Source organism: Sorex araneus, chromosome 6 (assembly GCF_027595985.1).
Source record: "Sorex araneus isolate mSorAra2 chromosome 6, mSorAra2.pri, whole genome shotgun sequence".
NCBI lineage: Eukaryota > Metazoa > Chordata > Mammalia > Eulipotyphla > Soricidae > Sorex > Sorex araneus.
In genome coordinates, this window is record NC_073307.1 from 86330369 (window position 1) to 86351583 (window position 21215).

Sequence of the window (21215 nt, forward strand, 5' to 3'; positions counted from 1 at the left end):
CCCAGTATCCCTCTCCCCACCCCCACCCCATCCCCCCACCTCACCCTGCCTCTGCGGCAGGGCATTCCCTTTTGTTCTCTCTCCCTTTGGGTGTTGTAGTTTACAATAAGGGTATTGAGTGGCCTTCATGTTCGGTCTATAGTCTACTTTCAGCTCGCATCTTCCAACCCGAATGGATCCTCCCAACATCCTCTCCTTGGTGTTCCCTTCTCTGTCTCAGCTGCCTTTTCCCCCAGCCTGTGAGGCCAGTTTCCAGGCTGTGGGGCAGGCCTCCTGGTTCCTTCTTACCCAGCACTCAGCACAGCGGCAGACTTCGTGTCTGGTTCTGCCACCGCAACCTTGTCGACTGGAAAGGAACTTGAGTCCCTTGGACGAGCTCCAGCTTTTGGCCTCAGCCCCCCTGTCTTCCTGAGCGCGTCCTTGGCTGAGGATGTGCTGTGTGTTCTGTATTGTATCGGGTGCTGCGCAGATAGTAGCGGATAAGCCGGACTCAGTCTTGGCACACGTCTGGTTTCCAGTCGAGGGAGAGAATTCCAGAGCCACCAGTTGCTGCACAGCAGCCGGCTGTGTCGTGGGGCTTAGCACGGGGGACAGGCTGTCCGTCCGTTGGAGCCCTAAACGGGGAGCAGAAGAATATTCATTGTTGACTGGCTTGAATACAAAAGGAAATTAGAAAAAAAATTTTTTTTATTGAATCACAGTGAGATACACATCTGTGAAGTTTTTCATGAGTGGATTTCAGTCATATAACGTTCCAACTCCCGTTCCGTCACCAGTGCACATTTCCCACCAGTGTCCCCACTTCCCTGCCCCAGCCCCTCCCGCCTCTATGGCAGACACCTCTCTCTCTCTCTCCCTCTGTCTCTCTCTCTCCGTCTCTCTCTCTCTCCCTCTCTCTCCCTCTCCTTCTCCCTCTCTCTCCCTCTCCCCCCTCTCTCTCTCCCTCTCTCCCTGTCTCCCTCTCTCTGTCTCTCTCTCCCTCCCTCTCTCCCTCTTTCTCTCTCTCCCTCTCCCTCCCTCTCTCTCTCCCTCTCTCTTTCTCTTTCTCTCTCCCTCTCTCTTTCTCTCCCTCTCTCTCCCTCTCTCTCTCTCCCCCTCTCTCTCTTTCTCTCTCTCTCTTTTTCTCTCTCTCCTTTCTCTATGGCAGGCACTTCTGTTTCTCCCTCTCTCCTCTATGCCAGGCACTTCTCTCTCTCTCTCTCTCTCTCTCTCCCCTTCTCTCTCTTTCTTGCATACACACACAGTCACTGATACTTATTCTCTCTCTCTCTCTCTCCTTCTCTTTCTTGCATACACACACACTCACTGATACTTGTTCTCTCTCTCTCTCTCTCTCTCTCCTTCTCTCTCTTGCATACACACACACTCACTGATACTTATTCTCTCTCTCTCTCTCTCTCTCTCTCTCCTTCTCTCTCTTTCTTGCATACACACACACACTCACTCATACTTGTTCTCTCTCTCTCTCTCTCTCTCTCTCTCTCCCTCCCCTTTTGGGCCTTACGGTTTGCAGTACGGACCCTGAAAGGTCATCAGACACACCTCAAAGGGAATTTTAATGCCCAAAGGAACAGAAGTTTCCAGCCCTGGCCGGGCTGAACTCCGTTGGTGCCCAGGCTCCTCTGGGCGTCAGCTTTGTTCTTCAGAGCAGTGTTCCTGTTGGCAGCGCCTGACAGTGTGTCAGAGAGAGAGAGAGAGAGAGAGAGAGAGAGAGAGAGAGAGAGAGAGAGAGAGAGAGAGGTAGCCCTGGCCCGTCTCTGCCCAACATCATCCAGTCTCCTGTACTCATGATGATCGCAGGCAGTGGGGGGAGGGTGGCGGGGGAGAGGCGATGCCCGGCCCTCCGGCCTGGACCCTGGGCTGGGGCTGGCCCTGCCGGGTGGGATGAGAGGCCCATGGGAAGGGCTGGGCTCCGGCCAGCTGTGCTTCGTCTCAGCAAGGTTTTTTTTTTTTTTTTATTTTTGGGTCACACCCGGCGATGCTCAGGGGTTACTCCTGGCTCTGCACTCAGGAATTGCTCCTGGCGTTGCTTGGGGGACCCTATGGGATGCCGGGGATCGAACCCGGGTCAGCTGCATGCAAGGCAAACGCCCTCCCCGCTGTGCTTTCGCTCTGGCCCCAGTCTTGGCGAGCTTTAAGCAATCTCCACGCCCAAGAAGCAGCCGAGCAATCGGCCCACTCACAGGGCAGAGCACTTGGACATTCCTCCCTGTGGACGCGCCCTCGGAGTTCCAGTGTGCAGTGGCCAGTGAAATGCTCTCTGCACACGCGCAAGAGGCCCGTCCACTCGGCGGCTCAGGCTGCATTGGAGGTGCCCAGGGCCTGCACAGCAGTGGGCGGGGCAGCTGGTCCTGGGCCTCGGGAGGATGGTCGGGGCAGGAAATGGACATGGCGGCAGCACTGAGACAGGGAAGGGTGGCCCTGAGGGAAAGAGGTGACCGAGAGAGCTGGACGGGGCCTGGGGCAGTGCCGGGGAGGCGAGGTCTGCAGGGCAAAGGCTCTGAGAAGGTGGGAGACCCAGATTGCTGAAGGTTCTGGAAGCCAGAGGCAGAGCACGTGCCAGGCGAGTAGCTCCTTGGCCTTTGGGGAGCCACGCGGGGTGAGGGCGGTTGGCACGGGTGTCGTCTGGGACCTTACCGAGGAGAGTTGGGCTCTGCCTAATGTCCGGCCAGGGTGGGACGTGAGGGCGGGTGGGCGGCGCTTCTTGCACTGGCTTCGGGAAGGGGATCGCAGGACCGGGAGAGTAGAGGGGCCCGGGGAGCCCGAAGCTGGTTTTCCCTGGGGAGAAGGTGCTGTTGAGGACGGTGGCACTGAAGCTGCGGGAGGGAGAGACCGGGGCAGGTCCCCGAGCAAGCCGGAGTCGGCGAGCACTGCTGAGTTCAGAAGGGACCTGTTCCGGGGCTGGAGCCATAGCACAGCGGGGAGGGTGTTTGCTTGGCACGTGGTCGACTCGGGTTCGATTCCCAGCATCCCATATGGTCCCCCGAGCACCGCCAGGAGTGATTCCTGAGTGCAGAGCCAGGAGTCACCCCTGAGCATCCCCGGGTGTGACCCAAAAAGCAAGAAATAAAGGGGGGGCCTGTTCCCCAGTTCCGAGGAGGAGGAGGAGGAAGTGCGGTTGCATCCAGGTTCCGGCTTGGTAGGCGAGTCGTGGGAACGCCAGGCAGTTCGTCTCTGCCCCTGGAAATGTCCCTTGGAGGAGGCTGGTGGAGAAGGCAGTTGCGGGCAAGAAGAGGAAAAGAGGGAGAAATTTGAAGAGAAGAGCCAGTGTTGACCGTGCCTCATGCAGATGTAAACTCATGAAAACAAAGCACAATTTTGGGGGGGACAGTGTCCGAGTGTCCGGTTCCGTGTGGATTGATGACCTTGTACAGGTGCATTTCCCCCAGCTCCGCAGGCAGCCGGAGTGCAGAGACAGGCTCCCTGGCTCCTTCCAGGATTGGGATTATTATTTTTTTTCTAGTGGGTGGAATTAAGGCCAAAGGAACCAGCGGTTTACGGGGCGAGTATGAGCGTGGTTGACAGGGGCCAGGGTAATAGTACAGCAGGTAGGGCGTCTGCCTTGCATGTGGCAGACCTGGGTTCGATCCTGCTTCGATCCCCGGCATCCCATTCATAGGGTACCCCGAGGAGGGCCAGTGGTAGTTCCTGAGTGCAGAGCCAGGAGGAAGCCCTGAGCCCCTGACCATCACTGGGTGTGACCCAAAAGCCCCCCCCCAAAGAAAGAGGGAGAGGGAGAGGAAGTGCTGACTGTGGCGAGAGGTTGGAGTGTTGCCAGGGAGGCAGAATGAGTTTCCGGAGTTCCTGAGGGCTTGTGGAAACTCAGGAGCAGACAGACGGAGAAATGGCAGCCCGGGCGTCTAGGAGATGGACACGGGGACAAGTCTTTCTGCTGAGGGTTGGAGAACAGGCCCTCTGGGTGGCGGCGGAGGCGAGAGGCCCCGGAGGTCCGTGTCCAGCTGGACCCACTGAAGCCCCCCGCCCGCTCCTGTGCCGGGAGGGAGTTGACCCGGGGACAGCAACGGAGCTGGGCGCTCAGATGCCCCTCCCTGGGCACGAGGCCCGGCCTTGGAGGAGAGTGGAGAGTGACAGGTGAGGTGTAGGGACAGGCGTGACTCCCGGCCCCAGCACCGGGGAACTTCGTCCTGCTGTCACCGTCCCAGCCTGGAGCCATTTCCACCCCGTTGTCCCCTCCCTGCAGGGCTCAAACAGTGGGTGTGAACCAGACAGAGAACCTTGACGGGAAGGCAGAGTGAAGGCCTGGAAGGTTCTGCCCCGTATTTTCTCCTTAGCTCTGTGTCACGTTGCCTAGAATTACGTATGGGAAGAAGCAGCCCGGCCCAGAAGGGACAGGGCGGTTTAGTCAGTGATTCTGTCACTGGCTTATTTTTATTGCAGGTTAGGTAACACGGCGACGGTAACGCTTACGTGCGTGGTTCTGACACTCAGGCACGGCCCCGCACCCCCGCGTGCCCCTGGCTCTGGGGATGGCATCGCTACCGTGGTCTGGAGGGATGTAGCACCTTTGGAATACCAGACATGGCCAGGGCGTGAAGGGAACGCCAATGCTGCTTGCTCCTCTCAAAACGGTGCTTGCTCGTTTGTTTGTTTAGGCCGTGGGAGAGAAAGAAGTGAAAAAAGCATTTCCGGAAGTGACCATCATAAAGCCGTCGGACTTGTTTGGAAGAGAGGATAGATTTCTCAATTATTTTGCAAGTATGTCATTGTTCTGTTCTTTTCTCTCACTCAGTTTTATTTTTACTTTCCTCCCTTACTTTATTTTACTTGTTGAATAAAGGTGTTTTTTTTTTGTGGCCACACCAGGCTGTACACATGAATTTTTCTTGGTTCTGTGCTCCTGGCAGGGCTCAGGGCACCATGTCGTACTGAGCATCAAACCAAATAATTCACATGCAGGGCAAGCACCCGAATCCTGTCCTGTCTTTCTAACCCACCCCGCTTTTTTTTTTCTGAGATGTTTTTCTTATTTATTTAAGCTGATTCTGTATTAAGACTATGCATCTTATATTGCAGTTTTTAAAATATTATTGACTTATTTACCTGCAACTTTTGCACTTTAATTAATAGGCTTTATGTATTAGAGCAATTTTAGGTTTACAGAGAAAACTGAACAGAAAACACCATTTCTGCCTATTCCTTTATCTCTTGTTCTCTTCCTGCAGCTGTTTTGTCTGTCATTAACATCTTGCATTAATGTGCAACAGTGGTTCCAATTGAGCTGGCAGTATTGAGACATTATTATTATTATTTTTGTTTTGTTTTGGGGGCACACCTGGTGGTGCTCAGGGGCTACCCTTGGCTCTGGAGTCAGGAATCACTCCTGGGAGACTTGGGGGAACATGTGGGGTGCTGGGGATTGAACCCAGGTCAGCTGTGTGCAAGGCAGGGCGCCCTACCAGCTGTACTATCTCTGGCCCAAAACATTATTTTTAATTAAAGTCCGTGAATCCACAGACTTTAAATCTAAGACTAAAGTCCTAGGATCCATGTTTTATTTATTTATTTATTTTGCTTTTGGGATCACACCCGGTGATGCTCAGGGGTTCCTCCTGGCTCTGCACTTAGGAGTCACTCCTGGAGGTGCTCAGGGGACCTTATGGAATGCTGGGGATCGAACCCGGGTCAGCCGCATGCAAGACAAATGACCTACCCGCTGTGCCATCGCTCCAGCCCTGGGAGCATGTTTTAAATGAAAATTTTCAAATATATTGTTGTTGTCCTGAACATTGCATTACAGTATTTGATCATTGAATGATGAATTGAAAATTCTTTGAGTGAACTGAAAATTGTCCTCCTGTATAGCTTCTGGATACAGGGACTGGAGAGGTTATACAGCGGGTAAGGCTCTTGCACACAGATGACCTGGGTTCAATCCCCGGCACCCCATGTGGCACTGCATTCATTGCAGTCCACAGTCCCATTTTTATCAGCACCTTTTTCTCCCTCTCACTTGCCAGGCTGTGTGTTGATTACCTGTTGCTTCCTTTGTTTCTTCAAGTGGGTGCGGCTGTGGGAAGGGCCCCTCGGTGAGCACTATGGATGAGCACTGAAGCAAAGGACATTTGGCGCCTTTTCTGTGCTCCCTGTGTCTCCATGTATGTGCAGCTTTCCACTCCCCGTGCTTGTTATCTGAAGTATCTATAACAAGTGAGCCCTCCTTAGCTCATCACTGGCTTTGGCAGGACCAGCTATGTTCATTTCATTTTTTTCCATTATGCCAAACGACCGTTGCTAACTGACACCACTGGGGATTGATGTGGACGGGGTCTCATAGTGCTTCCACCTAAACCCGGCTCTCTTTCTCCTGCCAGACATCCGCTGGTTTGGGGGTGTGCCCCTGGTCTCCCTGGGCATGAAGACGGTGAAACAGCCGGTCTACGTAAGTGTCCTAGGCGAAGGGGCATAGCTGGACTCAGGTTCAGACGGTCTGTGTTCCCGGGTTCACGCTCACGTCCTTCATCACCGGCTTCTACTGGTTGTCTCGGTTTACCTAAGAGATAGCTGCCTTCTCGTCCGCTCAAGAAGATTGTGTTGAGGGGCTGGAGCGATAGCACAGCGGGGAGGGCGTTTGCCTTGCACGCGGCCAACCCGGGTTCGAATCCCGGCATCCCATAGGGTCCCCTGAGCACCGCCAGGAGTAACTCCTGAGTGCAGAGCCAGGAGTAACCCCAGAGCATCACTGGGTGTGATCCTAAAAAAAAATTTTTTTTAAAAAGAAGAATGTGTTGATCTTTTACTGTGCTAACATGAGCTACTGCATGAGCAGATGCCGGCCCAGGCTGACACGGCGTTGTTCTCAAGTCAGTCTCTGAGGCGGGTCGGCATATGTCAAATGTACTGTGATAAGGGAGAGGATTATCTGCCGTTGCGTTCCCAGAAAGCAGATCAGGGAAGGCCACCTAGAGGAAATAACACCTAAGGTGACCCGTTAGAAAGGAAAGTGGTTAGGGGACAGTTATGTGCAGATGGTCCATTCCCTGTTAAGTTGAACCTCGGTTTTTGTGTCATTCTGGCCCGGGGACAGTTGTGGAATAGCGGAGTATCCCTGATTTGCCACCAGGTGGCAGTAGCGATCCTCCCTACCCTTAAACCTGGCAACTAAATCTCTCTAGTCTTTTGCCAAGTTTCCCCCACCCCTCCACCCCCCCTTTGAAAGCTCTTGGTTCTGTGAAGCCGAGTGAAAGGATTACTTTTGAAATCCCAAGCGCTGGACTATGAGAGCAATTCCCAGAGGTTCCGGACCAAGAAGTGCAGCGTTGGGTGGGGTGGGGAGCGATGAGGGCGGGCAGATGGCGGGCAAAGCAGATAGACCTTCCCGGCCATCTCCGGGGACACACGTCCTGACCGGAGGAAACACCGACAGCAGCCCTCCAGGGCGGAGGTGGCTTCAGCAGGTGCCGAGAGCGAGGAGTGCTCCTGTTCTCATGTTGTGGTTTTTCTTGCGCCCGATGGAGCCTCCTTTCCTCCCCTTCTCGTCGCCCCCCCTTTCCCTCCCTCCTGCCTTCGCTCCCCTCCTCTTCCCGACCCTCTCCGTAATTAAAGGTGTTTTACGGTGTCTTCCAGGTTGTTGACGTTTCCAAAGGAATCGTTAATGCCATTAAGGAGCCAGATGCCCGAGGGAAGACCTACGCCTTCGTTGGGTACGTGGCCGGGGCTCAGCTGTGAAACGGTACCGGTCGGTAAAACGGGAACAAGTTGTGAGCATCCTGTCCGTCCCCCACTGCATTCAGTCCGTCCATTCATTCTTTCCTCTGGCTTCCTCCGACCAACGTGTCCCTGCAGCCCTGAGGCTAGTGTGGCTCCCAGAGCTTTCCGCTGGTCACTGTTGTCCGATTCTCCTAATGCTCCTAAGTCAGAATTCGCAGGATCCCGGGAATGTTTGCCGGTGGGCAAGCGGCCTGGACTGGTGCCTCCCCCGGCCCGACCCGCAAACTGGGCCCACACAAAGGCACACGCCAGGGAACTGGAGGCGCAAGGCTGGGTGTGTCCAGGAAGGGAGAAATCGGGGAAGGAAGCAAAGGAGGGAGGCAGGGCAGGCGGGAAGACGGAAGGAAGGACAGACAGAAGGAAGGACGAACAGAAGACTGGAAGGAGGATGGGAAGGATGGCGGGAAGGATGGACGGATGGACGGAAGGAAGGATGGATGTACAGAAGGAAGGATAGATGGACAGAAGGATGGATGGGAGGACGGACGGAAGGCAGGAGGCACGGACACTCTCATGAGCACAGGAGGCCCCGCTGCTGACCCCAGCTCTGTACCCAGCACCCCTTACGCTGCCGAGACTGCCAGAGTGATCCCTGAGCATCACTAGGTGTTGCCTGACCACCCCTCCCCCCCAAAGGAAGCCTTTATCTGGACCTTGGTTTAGGCAGAACTTAAGACCAGACATAAAACCCTTATCTCTAAAACAACGCCTCCCCCCCAAAAAAAAAATGTTAAAATGATTGTCATTAGAATGGAAAGCTTCTGTGCTTGGGTGCTGAGAGATGGTACAGCAGCTTAGGTGCTCGCCCTGCACACAGCCGACCTAGCTTTCGATCCCCAGCACCCCATTTGGTGTCCCACCGCGAGTGATCCCCGAGGGCAGAGCCAGGAGTGAGCCCTGAGCATTACCAGGGTGGCCCCCCTAACACATCCCCACCCCGCCCCCAAAAACACACAAAAGCAAAGGACACCGGAAGATGATTTAAAAAAAAAAGGCAGGACCTGAGATCAGCACATTTGATTGGCTTGTGTTTTGTGTTTGCCTCTGGGTCGCTCCTGGCGGTGCTCAGGGGTTACTCCTGGCAGGGCTCTGGGGACCCTGTGGGATGCCGGGGATCGAACCCTGCTTGGCCGGGCGCAAGGCAAACTCTTTGCCTGCTGTGCTATCGCTCCAGTTCCAGATGAGCACCTGTGAGGGGGAAGAAGGTAGGAAACGCCCCTGGGAAACGACGGAAGAGCCATGGGGAGGGGCGGCCGGTGGCTGCAAGGCCATCCACCCAGGGAGCACTGTGAAGGGCCTCTCACCGGGCAGGCACTTGGCATGATGCGGCTGAGCGAGGCGAAGGCAGAAAGTCACAGCCAGGCGCAGGAAGGCGCCAGAGAGAAGCAGAGCATCCATAGTGAGAGCACGGCACTCAGGCCTGCACCTGGGAGATGGCGCTTCCCAGAGGGCCGGGGGCCATGTCCTCAGGGGGAGATGCAGGAATTGCCGGCGAGGGTGCAAGGCTGCAGGTGCTCCGGGCATGTCTCAGTGGGGTGAGCCGGCAGTAAATCACCTGCATTTGAAATGTTTAAATGTTGCACAGAGATGCTGCCGGGCGTCCAGACACCGAGAAAGCAGCTCCGTGGGGGGCACTCGGGGGGCTTTTCTGTACCGTGGAGCCGGAGCGTAGAGTCGAGTCAAGGTTTGATGTCTGCAAAATGATACCTCCAGTGCCCAGCTGTGATGCTGAGGCCGGCTTCCGAGTAACTCTGGGGCAGGAGTATCTCCGTCTGCTTTGCTTTCACCTGGTGGGTAGGCACAAGTGTTTTAAAACAACCACAGGGGACCGGAGCGATAGCACAGCGGGGAGGCCGTTTGCCTTGCACGCGGCCGACCTGGGTTCAGTCCCTGGCATCCCATAGGGTTCCCCAAGCACTGCCAGGAGTAAGCTCTGAGAATCATTGGGTGTGACCCAAACCCCCCCCAAGAAAAAAAAGAGCAATCAAAGAGCAATCAAGCTAGAGGTGGCAGATTGTTCTTTGGCATAAAGCAGATATTCCTGCAGGGAGCCGTACAAATCCTCTCGGCTTAGGGAGGAGGACGGTTCGAAGACCAGGTCTGCTGTTCTTCCTAGGTGACTTTTTTTTTTTCTTTCTTTTTTTCAAAATTTTGGTGTGAATGTTAAAAAGATGAGGTTCTGGGGCCGGACCGATAGCACAGCGGGTAGGGCGTTTGTCTTGCACACGGCCGACCTGGGTTCGATCCCCGGCATCCCATATGGTCCCCCAAGCACCGCCAGGAATAATTCCTGAGTGCAAAGCCAGGAATAACCCCTGAGCATCGCTGGGTGTGACCCAAAAAGCAAAAAAAAAAAGATGAGGTTCTTACTGAGTTATCTTCATTTAGTTCTTGGCTCTCATAGGCTTTCTGAGGCATTACGGATTAGGGAAATGGGGAAGAGTTATCTAAATGAAGTTTAAGTAGTAGTAATTGTGAAATGTTGCTTTCTCCGGTATAAAAGATTCAGATCACTAGAGTAGGATGGAAAGTCCAGAGACAGTTTCAGATGCATTGAAATATGTGATGAGGAACGTTTTAGAATGTAGGTATTCAGTAAATAGCATGATGGCTTCAACATATGTTAGTACATCAACTGTGCAGAAGAAACTTTCTTCGTGCTTAAAAGGCAACTTCACAGCATCAGACATGATACATAGAAATTTATGTCACGAAGGACGGTAGGGGGATTTTTTTGATATAAAACCAAACCATCAAAGTAAAGAATAGTCACTTTAATGAATTTGATGAGATTGGATGCTTAAACTTGTTTTTATGCCACAAAAGTCTTAAACATTAAAAAATAAAATACAAACTATAACAGATGTTTCCACTTTATAATTTAAAGAAGTCTTGGAACTAAGTGTTTTTTGGGTTTTTTTGTTGATTTTTTTTTTTCTTTCTGGGTTACACCCAGCAATGCTCAGGGGTTACTCCTGGCTCTGCACTCAGGAATTACTCCTGGTGGTGCTCGGGGGACCATAGGGGATGCCGGGGATTGAACCTAGGTCAGCCACGTGCAAGGCAAACACCCTTGCACGCTGTTGTAGTGCTCAGGCCCCTTTGGGACCAAGTCTTTACCTGGTCAGGGGCTCTGTGCTCAAGAGTGACCCCTGGCGGTGCTGCAGGACCCCTGCAGTGCCAGGGATTAAACCAGGGTCAGCAGCATGCAAGGCAAGTGCTACCCAGAGTGCCGTCTTCCAAATAGAGACTCCAGAGAAAAGGTGTAAACAGAAATATATCATACAAAGAAAAAATAAATCCATAGTATCAAGGTAAGGTGATTAAAACATGGAAGGACCTTTTTACCCCATGGGCAAAATCTTGCGCATTTTAATGATAAAAGTAGTGTTTGAGGAGGGGCTGCTGACAGTTTTATGTAGATTGGTCTAACCTTCGGTGGGGGCAGTGTGGGAACATTCAGTAAAAGCCTTGAATCCTCAAAATACACCTTGAGCCAGCGTATCTGTAGACTGCATTATGAATACATAATTATAGATAAGCATAAACATTTGCTACTACAAGAATATTTATGGAAACATTCATAAAGGAAACATTTTAGTTTAGCCCTTCCCACACTGGCAGTGGGTGAGGTAGTTAAGTCTTGGTGCAGTGCTACATGTGTAACCACTAAACAGTATTACAATTTAAAAAGAATTTTTTTTTTTAAATTTTTGCCTTGGGGGCCACACCCAGCGTCCAAAGCTCTTCCTGGCTCTGCTCAGGGGTGATGGCTGATGGTTCCAAGGAGACCATATGCGCTGCGGGTGGGGTGAGGGGTGCAGAGGGGGCTGTGGTTCTAACCAGGGCCAATGGGGTGAAAGGCAAGTGCTTTGACCTCTGGCCCACACCAGAGTATTGGATGGCAGAGAAAGAAAACCGTGATTCAGTACTAAGTGAAAAAAGACGGAATGGGGTCGACTGTAATCTTATATTTTAGGAAGACGAAAAGGTCTCCCTGTCGGGGGATAAGGAGGCAGTGTGTTCAGTCTGTCAACCCAGTGGCCTCTGATGGGGCTAACGTGACTTTTGTCCCCTTGGTGCTAATACGGAATGGGTTGCAGTGCACACCTGTTGTCTTTCACTGAGCCAGACAGCTGTTTTGTTCAAGTAAGAAAGAAAATGGGGCTGGAGCAACAGCACAGCGGGGAGGACGTTTGCCTTGCACTCGACCGACCCGGGTTCAATTCCCAGCATCCCATAGGGTCCCGGAGCACCGCCAGGAGTGATTCCTGAGTGCAGAGCCAGGAGTAACCCCTGTGTATCGCTGGGTGGAGAAAAATGTATGCAGAGCAAGCATGTGACGCCATCTGAATTCTGTGTCCTGCAGGCCCAACCGGTACCTCCTGTTCGACCTGGTGCAGTACATCTTCGCCATGGCCCACAGGCCCTTCCTCCCCTACCCGCTGCCGCATTTCGCCTATCAGTGAGTCAGCCTTGCGCCTTCTCGTCACGGTCGCCCCTCCTGGTCTCCGGCGGGGGCGGGGGTGGGGGGGACCTCCCCCCACTCTCCGGTGTCTTGATGCTAATGGGGGCCGGAGCCCAAGAGGTCTCGGAAAGGAGGAATCGTAGGGGTGGGTGGGGGGAGAACAGCCTGAGTTGGAAACTGAGTCTGCAGATCTCCCGACTCCCGAGCTGTGGTCTGGAGAGACGCGCGGGGCTTGAGGCAGCGGCCGTGCACGTGATCCACCCTGGGTTGGTCCCGAGCACTGCAGAGGGAGCCCTGAGCACTGCCAGGGGTCACTCTTGAGCACTGAGCCAGGGTTGGGTGGAGCTGCTGAGTGCTGCTGGGTGTGGCCTAACTCTCCCGCCCCCACCAGCGCGCGTGCGCACGCGCACGCACACACACACACACACACACACATATGAAACTCTCCCCTTGAAAATAACTGAGCTTTTTTTCTTTTGGGGTTTTTTTTGTATGTTTGTTTGTTTGTTGGGTCACACCCAGCGATGCACAGGGGTCACTTCTGGCTCTGCACTCAGAAATTACCCCTCGCGGTGCTCAGGTGTTCAGAGGACCCTATGGGATGCTGGGAATCGAACCCAGATCAGCCGCATGCAAGGCAAACACCCTCTCCGCTGTGCTATCGCTCCAGCCCCTGCTTTTTTTGGTTTCTTTTTTTTTTGGTTTGTTTTGGGACCACACCTGGCGGTGCTCAGGGCTGACTCCTGGTGGGCTCAGGGGCCCATACGGGGCACTAGGGATCGAACCCAGGTCAGTCGCCTACGGGGCAGCCGCCCTGCGTGGGTTGTTTTGGAGAAGGTCTTGCCCGTGCGGTGTTCCTGGTCTCCTGTGCAGAGCCCCTCACCCAGCCTCGGGGCCAGGTGCTCCTGTGGGCGTGAGGTTCCGGTGGACAGACACTTACCCACGTGCCGTGTCCCTTCCCTCCCCCAGACTGGTGGGGCAGCTCTTCGAAATGAGCCCGTTTGAGCCCTGGACGACGCGGGATAAAGTGGACCGGGTGAGTGAGCGTGGGACCCGGGGCACCTCCAGGCCCCCAGCCTTTCTCGTTTCTCAGTTCACCTCCTGTCGCCTCTCCTGCCCTTCCCAGTGTTTCAGCTCCAGAGCTCTCGCCCTCCCCCCAGAGCCTCGCCCGCTCCCTCTGTTAACCTGCCTCATTGATCCCTTGTCTGTTGTGTGGAGAAGAGTTTCTAGGAAGGAGAGAAACAAACAGCACTCTGCCTCTCAAGACTTACTTACCTCTCATCACAGGAAGCCGCTAGCCCTCCCTAAAAGCTAGACCAGAAGATGAGAAATGAGCCCCGAGGGACAGGCAGGATGGCTGGGCGGAGTCCGGGAAGCCAAGACCGGCTCCCAGAAGGCTCTTGACCGTTCCGGAAAGATGGCAGGAGAGCCGTCGCTCCGGCTCGCCTTGTCTCTCCCGCTAACGACACGCCACTGTCTCTCCCGCTAAGGACACGCCACTGTCTCTCCCGCTAAGGACACGCCACTGTCTCTCCCTTTAATGACACGCCACTGTCTCTCCCGCTAATGACACGCCACTGTCTCCCGCTAAGGACACGCCACTGTCTCTCCCTTTAATGACACGCCACTGTCTCTCCCGCTAAGGACACGCCACTGTCTCTCCCTTTAATGACACGCCACTGTCTCTCCCTTTAATGACACGCCACTGTCTCTCCCTTTAATGACACGCCACTGTCTCTCCCTTTAATGACACGCCACTGTCTCTCCCACTAACGACACGCCACTGTCTCCCGCTAACGACACACCACTGTCTCTCCCGCTAACAACACGCCACTGTCTCTCCTGCTAACACACGCCACTATCTCTCTCACTAATGACACGCCACTGTCTCTCCCGCTAAGGACACGCCACTGTCTCTCCCTTTAATGACACGCCACTGTCTCTCCCGCTAATGACACGCCACTGTCTCTCCCACTAACGACACGCCACTGTCTCCCGCTAACGACACACCACTGTCTCTCCCGCTAACAACATGCCACTGTCTCTCTCACTAATGACACGCCACTGTCTCTCCCGCTAACGGCACGCCACTGTCCTGCTAACGACAAGCCACTGTCTCTCCCGCTAACAACATGCCACTGTCTCTCCCACTAACACACGCCACTATCTCTCCCACTAACGACATGCTACTGTCTCTCCCGCTAATGACACGCCACCGTCTCTCCCTTTAACGACACGCCACTGTCTCTCCCGCTAATGAGCCTCCACACCCACATGGCTAAGACACTGTTGACACAAGAGCTGAGTGGGGTGTGGGCTGGGGTGGGGTCTGCGCACTGCCCCACAGCCCCCAGGTCAGAGACACAGATAGGGGCCGGAGCGATGGCACAGTGAGGAGGGCATTTGCCTTGCACACAGCCGTCCTGGGTTCGATCCCCAGCATCCCACATGGTCCCCTAAGTACCACCAAGAGTGATTCCTGAGTCCAGAGTCAGGAGTAACCCCAGGGCATCTCTGGGTGTGGACCAAAAAGCCAAAAAGAAAAAAAAAACAAACTTGGTTGTCTTGGGTGGGGAGGAGCTTCCAGTCCTTCTCGCTGGATTCCCCCACCCAAGCCCCACCCAGCCCCAGGCCCCAGTGCACCCAGAGAGGCGGGCTCAGCCCCCCTGATCCTCCCTCTCGAGCTTTTGGGTCGTCCTGTGTCTTTGAAAGCCTCCTCACTGGCTTCTCAACCATGTTCCCGACCTTGGGCCGCATCTGACCTTATTTCCTTCCTGCACCTGCCCTGCCCTCCTCCCTCCCCGCCCCCACCCTGCCAGTCAGCCCCAGTCTCGCGCAGTCGCCCCCACCCTCCTGTTTATGCGTTTACCCAGCGGGCCCTTGGGAGTCTCCCGGGCCTGCAGGGAGCCCCGTGCCCTCGGAGAAGCACCGGGCTCCTGCCACCCTGCGTGGAAGCTGCGTGTGCCCCGCAGGTCTCGGGAGCAGAGGCCAGCCAGGCTCAGCCAGGCCAGAGCACTGGGTGAAGGAGCCCCTCTGAGTATGGGAGCGACAGATGCCGGCCCTTCCCCGAACCCGGGCTGAAGAATGTCTGTGCTCAGGGGCCTGGGCTGGCTCTTAACTCTTTCCTCCCTGCACACCTCCAGGGAGCGGCTCGCGCCAGCCTGTTCCTTTCCGGCCCCTTCCTGCCTCAGACCTCGCTCTGGCCGTCAGAGCCCGTGTCCTGTGCTCGGGGTCGCGCCGGCAGCCTCTGAGCCGGGACTGGGCACTGGGCACTTCGCCGTGTCTCCCCTTCGGCCCGTTGCCCGCGACCTCTTGCAGGGGTCAGAAGCGTCGCCCTGGGTCTGGGAAATCCGCGCGCGAGGCGGCCTGGGGCGTCTCGGGGCCGGTGCTCACGGCTCCCCGCGGCGTGTGTCTGTCTGTCCGCAGATCCACATCACGGACGTGGCGCTGCCGCACCTGCCCGGGCTGGAGGACCTGGGCGTCCAGCCGACGCCCCTGGAGCTCAAGGCCATCGAGGTGCTGCGGCGGCACCGCACCTACCGCTGGCTGTCTTCCGAGATCGAGGAGGTGAAGCCCGCCAAGACCGTCAACTACTAGTGCCCCTGGGCGGCCCGGCCAGCAGCCAGCCCCCTGCCCAGAGCGCCAGGCCTGTCGCGGGGGTGACGTCCTGCTGTAAAAACACGGGGGAGGAAATTCTGCAGCAGGCTTCGTTTTCCTTTTTTCTTCTTTCTGAATGTATAAACGAGAAATCAACCACTTGGAATTTGAGCCTCGTTTCTTTTATGCATATACATACATTTTAGATCACGATCACGATCACAGTATCCCGTTAATCACCGATTTCTCGGGCAGGCTCAGTAACATCTCATTTTGTCCTTTCCCTGAGATCTTAGAAGTCCATCTCGACTCGGCCCTCCTAACGATGTTGCACTGGGGGCTCTTCAGGGTCAGGGGAATGGGATCCAGCTTGTTACTGGATTTTGCATATGAATACACCATGGGGAGCTTGCAAGGCTGTCCCATGGGGGCAGGAAACTCTCAGAAGATTGCCAGTTTCTCCCAGAGGGAGAAGTAGGCTAAAGATATTGCTTCTGAGAGCTTGCTTTTAAGTCTCTCTCTGGATGTTGGCCGTTGATGGGATCACACACACCTGGGTTCCTCTGCCGGTACCTTCATGCATGAGGCCTGTCCGAACGTGTGGAGAGGGGCCTCCAGCATGGCTGCAGCTAGGTTCCTGTGGTCTTCGGCCGCCAGGAGCTCTGCTTGGGTGGGGAGGGAAGCTGGAGCCCATCCCCTCCGAGGGGCCCCAGGGAAGACAGCCAGGCATGCGGGCAAGAGACTCTGCATCGGCTCTGAGAGCTTGCTTTTAAGTCTCTCTGGATGTTGGCCGTTGATGGGATCACACACACCTGGGTTCCTCTGCCAGTTTGTTTTGTTTTTCTTTTCTTTTTTCTTCTTTCTTAATGTATAAACGAGAAATCAACCACTTGGAATTTGAGCCTTATTTTTTTAATGTATATACATACATTTTATATATTTGTGTATATATTCTTTATGTATATTATGTGCATAATATATGCATATTATGTATATATACTAGAGGCTCTGAAATGACTGCAGATAGTCAGACTATAATAGTAGATATCTATTCTATAGAATTCATATAATTCTATATGTTACATACTCACACATGTGTTCTTCACATGTAGTTTATTCTTCGAAATGCTCCAGATTTGATGTTCTCAGTGAGGTCGTTCCTAACCTATGTTCTGTAAAGGACTCTTTTATGTGAGAATACTGTTAAGACCTTAACTGATGGGTGATCGTGAATTAAGAAAACATTATAGTGTGCAATAACTTAATTCTGATTATATTCCATACTTTCCAAATTAAAAAAAAATTCTCTTGGGACCAGAGTCATACTACAGCAGGTGAGGTGCTACCTAGCATGTGGGTTGGCTGACCCGGTTCAGTTCCCAGCATCCCATAGGGTCCCCCAGTCCCCACCAGGAGTGATCCCAGAGTGTAGAACCAGGAGTAACCCCAGAGCACCGCTAGTTGTGGCCCAAATACTGACAACAACAACAAAATTCTCTTACTGATGGCAACATATAGTGGTACCTGGGAAGAGCAGTGTTGCTAAGTGAGGTTTTAGGCGATCTGTGGTCATCCCAGCTCAGAGCTGCCGAGAAGCTCCGGGATGACTCACCTCCACGGGGAGAGGTGCTCTCCCAAGGAAGGGGGCCATGATCTCCCGTCAGTAATGCCAAAGCGTTTGGCTTCTATGCCGACCTATTTAAGATGGGCAATACCTGGCCACCTAAATCAGGATGAACTATTGGTTTCGTGTGGATAAATCCCTCAGGACCTGGGACCGGAGCCATAGGACAGCGGGGAGGGCGTTTGCCTTGCATGCGGCCAGCCCGATTGGATTCCCAGAGTCCCATAGGCTCCCCTGAGCACTCCCAGGAGTGATTCCTGAGTGCAGAGCCAGGAGTCACCCCTGAGCATCGCTGGTGTAGCCAAAAAAAACAACAACAAAACATTCCCTCGGCACTGTTAGAATAAGTGTTGGGAACAGTTCTCCCCAGCGTGCCCAGACGTGCTGCACACGGGATCCGAGCAGACGTGGGGCGAGGGGTGACGGGCACGCGGAGGAACCACTCCAGGAGACAGCTGGTGGCCGTTCATTTATCGCCAAATATATGCATATTTTATAGAGGGTCTTGGTTTCAGAGGATGGTCCGGTCACATGAGTTAAGCATGACTGGCCTCCCCAACTCTGCTCTGCCCCGGCCCAGTCCCAGTTAGGTCTAGATGCTGCAGTTAGGAATGATGCGCTAAGCGTAGGTGACAGTTCTTGGGTCAGGTGGGAGGGGGTTAGGTGACACTCAAGGCCGGATACCTGGTGCTTGTAAAATACGCCCAGACACTCCCTACTGGGCCACTATGCAGGGACAGATCTTACCTGCTCTGGCGCTCGCTCCTTGCCATGCTCCCCAAATAAGGACTCATGTGATTTACGGTGACGATGACACACGACAGGTAACCCCAGGCTGGCCGCTCTTGCTGCTGCAGTTCAACTCTGGAGGATGGGAATGACCCCATAAACGCCGACGGTCACCTTAGTGCCCGTGTCATCCTCACAAAGCCACAGGCTTCACCCACTCTGAAAGTAGAACATTCGAACTCGGTAGGTTATTTGGGGGCTCCGGGGATGGTATTTCTGTATCGAATGTTTTTTTTTTTCTTGGAGGTGGAGTTCGGAAACACCCACTTCCCCCAAATCAGCTTACCAACCCATGTAGCACTGTAGCACCGTCGTCCCATTGTTCATCGATTTGCTTGAGCGGGCACCAGTAACGTCTCCATTGTGAGACTTGTTACTGTTTTTTGGCATATCAAATACGCCAGGGGAGCTTGCCAGGCTCTGCCATGTGGGCGGAATACTTTTGGTAGCTTGCCGGGCTCTCCGAGAGGGACGGAGGAATCGAACCTGGGTTCAGTGCAAGGCAAACGCCCTACCTGCATCCCAGGTAGAAATGCTCTATTTTCAGAGAGCAGAGAACCAGGCAGAGAGACTCATCTGAAAGTGAATTTTCTACCTGTCTTTGTACGCTCCAGAATCTTTTGTCTCCAAAGGGGGGAAAATACGATTTTTCTTTTTCTTTCTGGGTCACACCTGGCAATGCTCTGCACTCGGGAATTCCTCCTGGAGGTGCTTCGGGGGACCGTAGGGGATGCCGGGGACCAAACCCCGGTCGGCTGCGTGAACAGCAAATGCCCTCCTCGCTGACGATTGCTCCAGCCCCAAAAGTGTCATTTTCTGAGTGTGGTCCGTGGACTGGAGCATTGGCCTCACCTGGTCCATTAGAAATGTCCAAGACTGGGGGCTGGAGCAGTAGCACAGTGGGTAGGGTGTTTGCCTTGCACTCGGCCAACCCGGGTTTGATTCCCAGCATCCCATAGGGTCCCCTGAACACTGCCAGGGGTGATTCCTGAGTGCAGAGCCAGGAGGAACCCCTGAGCATCGCCCAATATGACCCAAAAAGCAAATAAATAAAATAAGAAATGTCCAAGACTAGGACCTGCCCCTCAGAGTTATCCAACCAGAAGCTGCATTTTATACAGGTCCCAGGGAATCGCTGCATTCACATCAGCATGCAAAGCGTTAAAATACCAAGTGAATATTCTTAGCAGTGGAGAACTATCAAATGCCTCCTTGGCAATAGGACTGCTTTTCTTTTTTGGGGGAAACCCCAACAACGGTAGTGAGTTGTGTGTTGAAACATGGAATGTAATCGAGATAAGGCATAAATGAAGTGAAACTTATCAAGTACAAGGGTGGGGACTGGGGAGGTGGGAGGGGGCGGCAGGTATACTGGGGGGGTTGGTGATGGAGGATGGGCACTGGTGAAGGGAAGGGTGTTTGAGAATTGTATAACCGACATAATCCTGAGAACTATGTAACCCTCCACATGGTGATTCAATAAAATTTAAAAAAAATAAAATAAAATACCAAGTGATCTTGGGGTTCAGATGGCCCACCCAGACCTACTGAATGAGGGTCTTGGATTGTGAGTGGAATTAAAGGTGGCAGTTGATGCTCACGCGGAGTAATAAGAGAATCTGCTCCGGGAAAAGAATTCAAACTCCAGCTTCAATTCGTTCAGTTGCATGCTCTCATGTTTTTTTGGGGTTTTTTTTCCAGAGAATAGCCCCCGGTGGGGACTGGAGCGATAGCACAGCAGGTAGGCTGTTTGCCTTTCACGAGTTCGACCCGGGTTCGATTCCTCCGCCCCTCTCGGAGAGCCCGGCAAGCTACCGAGAGTATCGCGCCTGCATGGCAGAGCCTGGCAAGCTCCCCATGGCGTATTGGATATGCCAAAAACAGTAACAATAAGTCTCTCAATGAGAGACGTTACTGGTGCCTGCTCGAACAAATCGATGAGCAATGGGATGACAGTGACAGTGACAGTTCCCGCTGATCTTTAGCCAACCAGGAGATCCAGAGATGGGAACATTTGATTTGCAAATAGACAGTACTTCTACAATTGCTGTCTCACATAGAATTTGCGTGTTTTAGTACTCTCTGTTTTTCATTTCGATTTGTATCATAACTCAATGCTATGTACTTGGCTTTCTTGAAAGCCCTAATTCAGCAAACATAGTTTTTCTTTCCTGTCCCCTTTTAAATTTTGTAACACATCCATTATTATCCTATTATGAGTCATGGCTACATCACCTATCTAATATGTAATCAAAATATAACCCCTTGTCTTCATAAAAAAAAAAGACATTAAGGGAAAGTAGTACACAATAAATCACGCATACCGTAAGCAGGCCATGTCTGAACAGGGCCAACTGAGCACAATGAATTTGTCAACGGCTCCCATCCATGTGAATTGGCACAATAGCGTGAATGATTAGGGGGTCCTCTTGGTAACCACAAAACAAAAATCTGGGTCAGAGACAGAAATAAAAGTTAAGGAATGTTTAAGAAATTTGTTTATTTTACTGAATCACTGTGAGATATACAGTTACAAAGTTGTTCATGATTGGGTTTCAGTCATACAATGCTCCAACACTGGCCCCTTCGCCGGTGTGCATTCCTCAGCCTGCCCCGCCACTGGTGTACGTTTCTCACCATCGATGTTTCCATCTTCCCTCCCACCTCCTCACCCTCACCCACCCCCACCCCATATCCTCACCCCCCCACTCTTAAACCTTCTTCTGTGGCAGATACCTCTCTCTCTCTCTCTCTCTCTCTCTCTCTCTCTCTCTCTCTCTCTCTCTCTCTCTCTCTCTCTCTCTCTCTCTCTCCCCACACACACCTCCTCTCTCTCTTCCCTTTTGCGCATTTCAGTTTGTAATACAGGTACTGAAAAGTTATCCTATTTATCCCTTTATCTCCTTCAGCGCTCAATTAAACATTAGGGAATTTAGAGAATTACCTTGAATAATCTTTCAAGTGAAAAGGCAGGTAGAAACAAATGGAATAAGAAATAACGAAAAATGT

The 21215-nt window shown here is 53.3% G+C and overlaps 1 protein-coding gene across 1 annotated transcript in view; it reads left to right on the top strand.

Annotated features, from left to right (window-relative positions):
- NDUFA9 (NADH:ubiquinone oxidoreductase subunit A9) overlaps nt 1-15959 on the top strand; it is a 28998-nt gene extending 13039 nt beyond the window's left edge. Inside the window, exons 6-11 of the mRNA XM_004610445.2 lie at nt 4614-4716; nt 6333-6400; nt 7585-7661; nt 12098-12193; nt 13166-13232; nt 15623-15959. Of these exons, the coding sequence (XP_004610502.2) occupies nt 4614-4716; nt 6333-6400; nt 7585-7661; nt 12098-12193; nt 13166-13232; nt 15623-15793 (582 nt within the window). The 3' untranslated portion in view covers nt 15794-15959. The remainder of the gene's footprint in view (nt 1-4613; nt 4717-6332; nt 6401-7584; nt 7662-12097; nt 12194-13165; nt 13233-15622) is intronic.
- Nucleotides 15960-21215: the final 5256 nt, after the last annotated feature.